At 53.0% G+C, this 8,386-nt stretch overlaps 1 protein-coding gene across 1 annotated transcript in view; it reads right to left on the minus strand.

The window, feature by feature from the left end:
• Positions 1-8,386, minus strand: part of LMF1 (lipase maturation factor 1) — a 65,842-nt gene that overhangs the window by 8,236 nt on the left and 49,220 nt on the right. Inside the window, exon 6 of the mRNA XM_006873926.1 lies at positions 3,826-3,993. Coding sequence (XP_006873988.1) covers positions 3,826-3,993 — 168 coding nt within the window. The remainder of the gene's footprint in view (positions 1-3,825; positions 3,994-8,386) is intronic.

The raw sequence follows: 8,386 nt of genomic DNA on the forward strand, positions 1-8,386 counted from the left end.
CAGTTTCCTGTATATTCTGGAAATGAGTCCACACTGGTTTGTATTATTGGATCCTATTAGCAAGTGATTACTTTCAGCCATGATGTTCTGTCATCTGCATATTACTGTGTGTTAATGACATGTCCCCCTCCCTGATGCTTCAGTCTTCCCCACATAGTTCAGCTTCTCGGCTCATTCAGCAGAGAAGTATTGACTTCAAACCATTCAGTGTCCCCTTGTTCTTTTCTAGCGACTGCCAAAAAAGGTATTTATAACGAATAAGTTGCTGGTCTTGCAAAATTCTATCATGTGATCGTCAGCATCGTTTCTATCCAGGGCACCACCTCCTGAGCCTCCGTTTCCAACATTCACATCCAGTCACCAGGAATTATCAATGATTGCATGTTTGATCCATTTCAGTCTGAAAAAGTTGGGAGAATTCTTCAATTCTTTCATCACTGGCTTTAGTGGTTGGTGCGTAAATTTGAGTAAGTCTTCCTTATAGGCATATGGGTATTATCCTAGCACAGAGAGCATTGTAATTCAAGATAGATCTTGAAATGCTTTTTTTTTTGACAATGAATGAGATGCGATTCTTCTTCAATTTGTCATTCCTGGAATGGTAAACTATATGACTGTCTGATTCAAAATGGCCAGGACTCATCTTCTGCTCACTATTGCCAGGGGTGGGATCCTGGTGTGGTACCGCTGCTCCTCGGAAACCCTACACAGGGTTCACTGAGTCAGAACTTTCAGGATGGCATTTACCAATAACAACAATGCCTAGGATATCCATCTTTACGCATTCCATTTCATTTTTGACAACTTCCATCTTCCAAGGTTCAGACGTGTACATTCCATGTTCTGATTATTATTGGATGTTTGCAGCTGTTTCTTCTCATTGTGAGCTGTGCCCCACCAGCAAATGAAGGTCCAGAAAGCTTTGCTTCATCCACATCATCACTGTCAACTCTACTTTGAGGACGTAGCTCTTTCCCAGTTGGATTCTGACTATCTTCCAACCTGAGGGGCTCATCTTCCAGCACTGTATCTGACAATATTCCACTGTTATCCATAAGGTTTCTAGTGGCAAACCATTCAGAAGTGGCCCACCCCTCCTCCTTCCTAGTCTGTCTTCATCTGGAAACACAGTTGAAACCTGTCTACCATGGGTGGACCCGCTGGTCTTTAAAATCCCAGCAGGAGCGCTCCAGCAGCACAGCACCATGCCAGTTTATGCTGACTCCATACCGGTTCTAACAGGATCCCTAGAGCTCTAACAGTTAAAGCGCTTGACAGCTGAGACTAAGAGTCTGGTGGTTTGAACCCACCAGCAGCTCCACGGGAGAAAGACCAGTCTGTTTCCGTAAAGATTTACAGCCTTGGAAACCCTCTGGGCCAGGAGACCCCACATCAGTAAGTGTGCTGCCTAGCTCCCCCCACGTGCCCACCTTACACCCGGCTCCAGCTCACTGCCCAGACCCTTTCCTAGTGGGAGATGCAGCCTGTGAGGCCCTCAGAGGACACTGACCGACAGTTCCGTCTGTGATGGCGGGGGCCTGGGCTGAGTCTGTCAGGCCAGGCCAAGGGGAGGCCCCCGGAGATGGTTGAGGAAGATGAATTCAGCCAGCGGAACCTTGGGCCCGAGAGACCCACGGCAGATGTTTGAGGCCGATGTAACATGACCCTGAAGAGGAAGGGGGTGGTTCTGAGAGTCCCTTGCTGGGCGGCCTGAGGACCACCCACCGGGGCTGGGCGAGCACAGATCTCCTCGCCCCAGCTCCACAGCCGCAGCCTCTGCGTGGCCTTTTCCCTGCAGCCTCGGGAGATGCTCCCCGTGAGTGGCAGCATGTCACTGATGTCCTCGTCGCTGCTGCTAAGGATGTGACCGGACTCACGCATGGTGGGACAACACATGCCAGTGTCAGCCATGTGGAGGAAGTGATGGTTACAGCCCCTCCCTAGATGCCACGGGGCCTCTGACACAGCCCTGAACACTAGCGTTTGGGGGCGGCACGCTGGTAGTCCTGCCAGGGCATCCATGGGCCAACCCAGAAATACACAGAACCGGGGATGGAGTTTTGCGCTCTTTCCTGGATGCCCACCTTGTAACAGAAATACCACGTGAGGGTGTATGTAACAAGCACAAATCCGTGTTCTCTGAGGAAGAAGCTGGCTGTCTGAGTGCAGGGCACTGCTCTCGGGGAGGTGTTCTCGGTGGGCTCTGCCGGAAGCTTCTGTCTCTTCAGCAGGTCTCCACATGGTGTGGCATCTCCCTTAGGGCTCCAGAGATGGACTCAAGGCGCCCCCTCACTCTGCTGCCTCATTAACATAACAAAGACACCCCATCCCCACATGGGAGTGCAGTCACAACACACATTCTGGGGGCGGGGGGGCACTGACAGTTGGTCCAAGAATTCTCAGGGAGAAGCAATGTCCTGAACACCGTCAAGCACTGGACTGCTCACCGCAGGTCGGTGGTTCAAACCCACAGGAGGCAGATTTACAGCCTTGGAAACCAACACAGGATCGTTGTATGTCAGAACCAATTTGAGGGCAGTGGGTGGGTTTTGAGCCCTGTCCAGACCCTCTGGAGGCACCAGGCCCTTTCTCACCGTAAGGAATCCTGATCCTGGGGGCGGGGTGGGGTGTGGACACCTCTATGTATGGAAGGAAGCCTCCGGAACTCTAGGATGACAGTCTAGGAAATGACCCTCAGAGCTTGGGGGTCAGGGTGAGGTTTCTAAAGCCCGACCACCTCCAGGCCCCTCTTAACGGTGAAGGGGAGTGTGCTGGGCTCACCAGGAACAGAACCTTACAGGAAAGTGAGTCAAAAATGATCCACACTCCAATTATATTACAATGCTTGTCCATGTCCTCGGCCAGTGACACTGAGCGTGAGTGGGAACAGCTCTGTCCAATAGACGAATGACTGTGGATCATGTGGTCAATCATCTGCAAATCCACCCTGGCTCTGCCAATGATGTCATCCACGATGACATCATCCGCAACAGACTTGGGTTTTGAAAAGTGTGTGCTAGATGGGTACTGAAACAACGCACGGAAGAGCGTAAACATGTGTGTGGACATCTGTCTGCAAACAAAACTTGGACCCATGCTTCTTTAAAGAAATCATTACTGGGAATGAGATACGGATTCATCACTACGAGCCTGAGAGTAGACGTCAGAGTGTGGAATGCAAACATCCTTAATCGCCGACTAAGATAAAATTCAAAAGCCAACCATCAGCTGGAAAATGGATGCTGACAGTTTCCTGGGATTCTCAAGGGCCAGTGTTGGAACACTATCAGGAAAAGGTTTAACAATCAACAGGGTTCGTTACAGTGAGATGCTCACTGCAGAGCTGAGGCCTAAACGTCAGATTAAACACAGAGGGTGGCTGTCCAAGGGCGGTTGTAACCTTGCATGACAACGCACGTCCTCACACCTCTGCCCACACTGTTGACTCTCTGCAAAAAACCCCTGTCTTTTTGAGGTGTTAATGCATCTTCCCTATGGTCCTGATCTTGCTCCATCAGACTTTCACCTGTCTGGTCCCATGAAAGCAGCCCTTTGAGGATGACAATTCACCTCTGATGAAGAAGTGAAGACAGTGGTGCATTTGTGCCTCACAGCTCAGCTGAAAATGTTTTTTAATACGGGAATACAAAAGCTTGTTGATAGATGGACAAAGTATATTGAAAAGCAAGGTGATTACATCAGAAAATGAGGTACGTGTTTTTGCTAAAAGTTGATGGAAATGAATGCTCCAGCTAGAGTGTGGATAATTTTTGACTCACCCTCCTACAGGGCAGGCCAGGGCGGGAGGAGGGGCCACAGACTCACCTGGAATAGGATCTGCAGGGCACCATGGAGCAGACACAGGCGCCGTCCCAGGGGCAGGAAGAAGGGCACCAGGAGCTCCACCAGGTGGTTGCCAAGGGTCTCCGTGCGGTGGATCCACCAGGGGGAGCGGTGCAGGTAGTAGGCTGTGGGGCTGGGCACTGGCTGGGTCTGCGGAGGGTCACAGGCCGGGTCAGGGGAGTCTTGCTGAGTGAAGGGGATCAGCATTATGCTCTGGGTTCCTAACTCGGGAAGGACCTCGTGGTTGCTGGGACCCATCAGCCACCAACAGAGGGTGCAGTGCAGAGCTGAGTGTGGGGGTGGTGTGGGTCCTAGGAAGACACAGAAACACGCAATTTCCACATGTGAGCTTAGGCCCCACTGGCTATGTAGGGACATGGCTAATCCTTGGTGCAGACCCTGAGGGGTGGCCCTGGGGCTTAGACATTCAGGTGAGCGGAAGGACACCTGGGGTCCTGAGAACGCGGGGGAGAAGAGTGCTGGGACTTAAGAGGTCGTCAGCCTGTTCCCCATGGGTCATGCAGAGCAGACAGTTCCTGGTGGTCATGGGGGGAAGGGCACTGGTGTGGACACCTCCACCCCCCACCACTTTCTCCTTTGTCATCGTTGACAAGCAGACTGGACACCACACATGGCGTCTCATGCCACAGACAAGCGAGGAGGACAGATGGTGGACAGACTCGAGGGTGGGCCCAGGGATGGAGAGGAGGTGAGTAGCTCTCCGGCCCTCCCAGGCACCTGGCCACCCTGCTGGAATTTGGGATGCGGCTCTGCAGGACCCTATGGCTTCAGGAAGGCATGTGGAAGATGTCAGGCAGGTGGGCAGCTCCGGTGGCCGCCCCCAAGCCCCTCACAGCTTTGCTCCTAGAGTCATGCTTGCTCAAGGTTCCCAGGGAAGGGACGATCTCCAGTTCAAGAGCTAAGAGCCAGATATGTACGTCGCTGGACCCTCTGAGAAAACCACTAACAGGACAGCGTGCAGTGACCCTGGGCAGCAGGCAGTTGAGGACGGAGCGGAGACAAGCTGCAGGAGCTCTGTCCAAGAGACCTGGCTCTAGACAGTCAGGCTACAGACACAATGCCAACTATAACTGGGGCAATCCCAGTGCTCAGTCATGCCAACCGTTCCCAAGGCACACCCCTAGGTGTGCTCTCCCAGATGTGCCAGCTTTAACAGCAGCTGGTTGATGCTGATTTTCTCTAAAAGCACCCTGCTACCACCTTCAGCTCCTTGTGACACAATCTTTGTGGGTATCTTACCCACAGGTTCCTAGGTAGGCAGCCCTGATACATATATCCACAAAGAATAAGAAAAATAAAGTCGGCCTCTCAGAGTGCATGGTGGGGGCCAGTCTTAAAGATGCTGTGTGTGTGGGGGGGCAGAGTGTCGTTTACTCCAGCAGAAATTAACACATAGGGCCAAGTGGGGAGCATCTGTGTGGTCTTGTACTGTCTAATACGGCCTGACATGGAGTCTGGGCAGCAGCTGTATGCTTACCCTGTGTCCACCCTGCAGCTGGACTCATCTCTCTAGAAGGGTTCAGTACTGACTTGCTGTGGACACACACGTGTCTTTTTCTTTAATTCGCACACATGCTCTGGGTCAGGTTGGTCGCTGGGAACTGCAGGTCCCATGCAGCCCAGGGTGGGGGAGGTAGAGGGGACTCCCCACATCCTGTAGGTGTCATCTGCTGGAGAGGAGCTGAAGCTGTATGTTGGGTGCCCCCACTGGCCACAATCAGGCACCTACAGAGCGCAGAGCTCCTATGGGGCTGGGGCAGCAGGAAGGACCCACTGTGGAGTTGGTGGGTGTTTTATGTTGGGGAACGCTGAGGGAACATGATGTCACCCAAGCTGTGACAGCCAGTGTCTCTAGGCTCAGGACTCACACAAAGGGATGCTAGGAAAGACAGCCAGACTGAAATTTGGACTCCATGGCCTGCTGGGGGGGCGGGGAGTGCAGCGTGTGTGTGTGTGTGTGTGTGTGTGTGTGTGTGTGTGTGTGCAGTGTGAATGGGGCTCAGGCGGCCCCTGGACCACAGATACTGGGTCCTTGCTGGACATCACCACTAGCATGAGTTTGGCGAACATGCTTAGCTCTGGTCCAAAGGCTGGCGGTTTGAGTCCACCCAGAGGGACCTCAAGACAGGCTTGGAAATTGATGTGCTTTAAATCAGCCTCTGGAAACCCCCAGCTTTACTTATGAGAGCCAGGGGTACTGTAAGTCGGAACCGACTTCTGGTTTCCTACACCGAGATGTCATTAAGTTGCTCTGACTCATAGCTGTGATGTCTCTAAGTTGCTCTGACTCACAGCGAGCCTATATAGGGCTTATGAGGAATGGCTAGTGAGTTTCAACTGCAGACCATGTCCTTCACACTGACCTTGAGTTCCAGTACTTATCATAAAGTGCCACACCAGGACTCTAATAGAGAGGGAGCAGAGCACTTGACTTTACTATACTAGCTGTTTCCTAAAACGTCTAGGATTCTGGAAGGTTCTATTTCAGGAGAATAGACCTCCTATTCAGGTGAGGTTCACACCAACGCCAGCACCTGACACTTTCCGTGGATTTACAACTTACCGAGGAGTGAGGGGGTGGGGAGGCTGCTCTGCACACAGATCACTGAGAGGGGGGCTTCCGTAGTGGTCTGCATGGTGATGCAGGGAGATCCCATGGCTGCCCTCTTCCATAAACCAGGGACAAAGTTTAGCTTGTTTGTACAAAAGCTGGAGGGAAGCCCCAAGGAGCAAGCTGGCTCTGTAACAGGGACCCAGTGGCTACAGTCTCGCATCCTATAAAGTTGGGTTTGGTGGGCACTGGGCGGTGAGTTCAAGGGAGGGGAGGAAGGGCTGGCCAACTCAAGACATTGGAAAGAGCATATGATCTGCCTCTCGAAAACAGACAACTTTAAATGAGAGGAAGTGAGGAGGGAGGAAGTGAGGGTGGAAGGAAGGTGAGGAGGGTGGGAGGAAGGTTAGGAGTGAGGAAATGAGGGTGGGGAGGAAGGTGAGGAGGGAGGAAGTGAAGGGGGAGGGAGGAGGTGAGGAGGGAGAAAATGAGGGCAGGGAGGAAGGTGAGGGATAAAGTGAGGGGGGAGGTGAGGAGGGAAGGAGGATGTGAGGGGGGAGGAAGGTGAGGGATAAAGTGAGGGGGGAGGTGAAGAGGGAAGGAGGAAGTGGGGGGAGGTGAGGAGGGAAGGAGGAAGTGAGGGCAGGGAGGAAGGTCAGGATGTTAGTGTGGTGGATTATGAGCTAAGCTGCTCACCACTGCAGGTTAGCATTGGGAATCTACCTGCTGTTCCATGGGAGAAAGCTAAGGCTTTAAAGATATACAGGCTCGGGCCATTCGCTATGAGTCAGAACCAACTTCACGGCACATAACCACCACCATGTGTTACGACTTACTTGGTGGCCCATCACAACAGACAAGTGACTTTCACACTGGCCGGGGGAGCCTGTGACGTCTGCAATAATCTCACGATGAAACGTCTGAAGTAGTATCTGGGTTTTTGAAATGGGACATGGAGACACCAAGTGATAAAGCACCGCTGCCAAAGTTCTTCCGACAGAGCAGCCCAACGTAAGGCGGCTACGGACCTTCCGCCTGCAAAAGCGCCGCATCTTGGCAGGTGGAGAGACGCAGGATAAACAGGCTGCTCGTGTGGCGAGGGTCTAAGTAGAGGAGCTGCAGCAGCGGGTTCAGACATGCCAAGATCACCGGTGGTGCGTGACCAGGCATCTTACTGACCCCAGTATGTGAACTGTGTCTTAGCCGCAGCAGCCCAGCCTTGTCCCCTGCAGGTGGAACCTTCTGCAGGCAGTCCGGTCCCATTCTGCTACCTCAGCCTCCAGAGCACACACAAAACACAAAATCAAGAAAAGGCTTGTGGACAGTGCAAAAGTGCCCTGACCTCAGGCTGCTTGCGGGCGATTCCATCACAGCACCTAGGAAACGGTCATTTCCGGCTTTCCTGGCAAATGCGGCCTTGATTAAACCTCCCCAGCTCAGCAGCCCGCACATCCAAGGGTGCTGTTTAAGGCGGAGCAGCTGGTGGTGTGCCCCATGGCTGTAATCCAGAGTGGCCTCCATAGACCCAGGAGGAAGTGACAAGCTCTGTGCACCTCCAGGCTTCATTTCTGGGTGTCCACAGTACTTCTTTCCCTGAGGGTCGGGGTGCTCACTCGCTCGCCTTCGAGGATGCCTGACTTTCTGGGACCGGATCTCAGATAACTGGGTCCTCCTGAGTCCTAGCTAACCCTAGAGCACCCTCAGGTGGGTGCCATCAGACAAGGAAGGCCGTGTGTCCATTGCCCTGATGCCCACTCAGGGCACCCCACCGAATCAGGTGGATGTGGACCCCACAGGGCTGTCAGTGGCTGGTATTTTGGAAGTGGATTGTCAGGCCTTTCTTCTTAGTGTTAGTTTGGATGCTCCGATGAGACCTGTCCACCAACGGCATCCCTTTCAGCATCAGAGCAACACGGCAGCCACCATGGGAGGACAGACGGTGGCTTGGCTGCTGTGAGCTGTTGGTAGGTG

Source organism: Chrysochloris asiatica, unplaced genomic scaffold (genome assembly GCF_000296735.1).
Source record: "Chrysochloris asiatica unplaced genomic scaffold, ChrAsi1.0 scaffold00257, whole genome shotgun sequence".
In the NCBI taxonomy this organism is placed as follows: Eukaryota; Metazoa; Chordata; class Mammalia; order Afrosoricida; family Chrysochloridae; genus Chrysochloris; species Chrysochloris asiatica.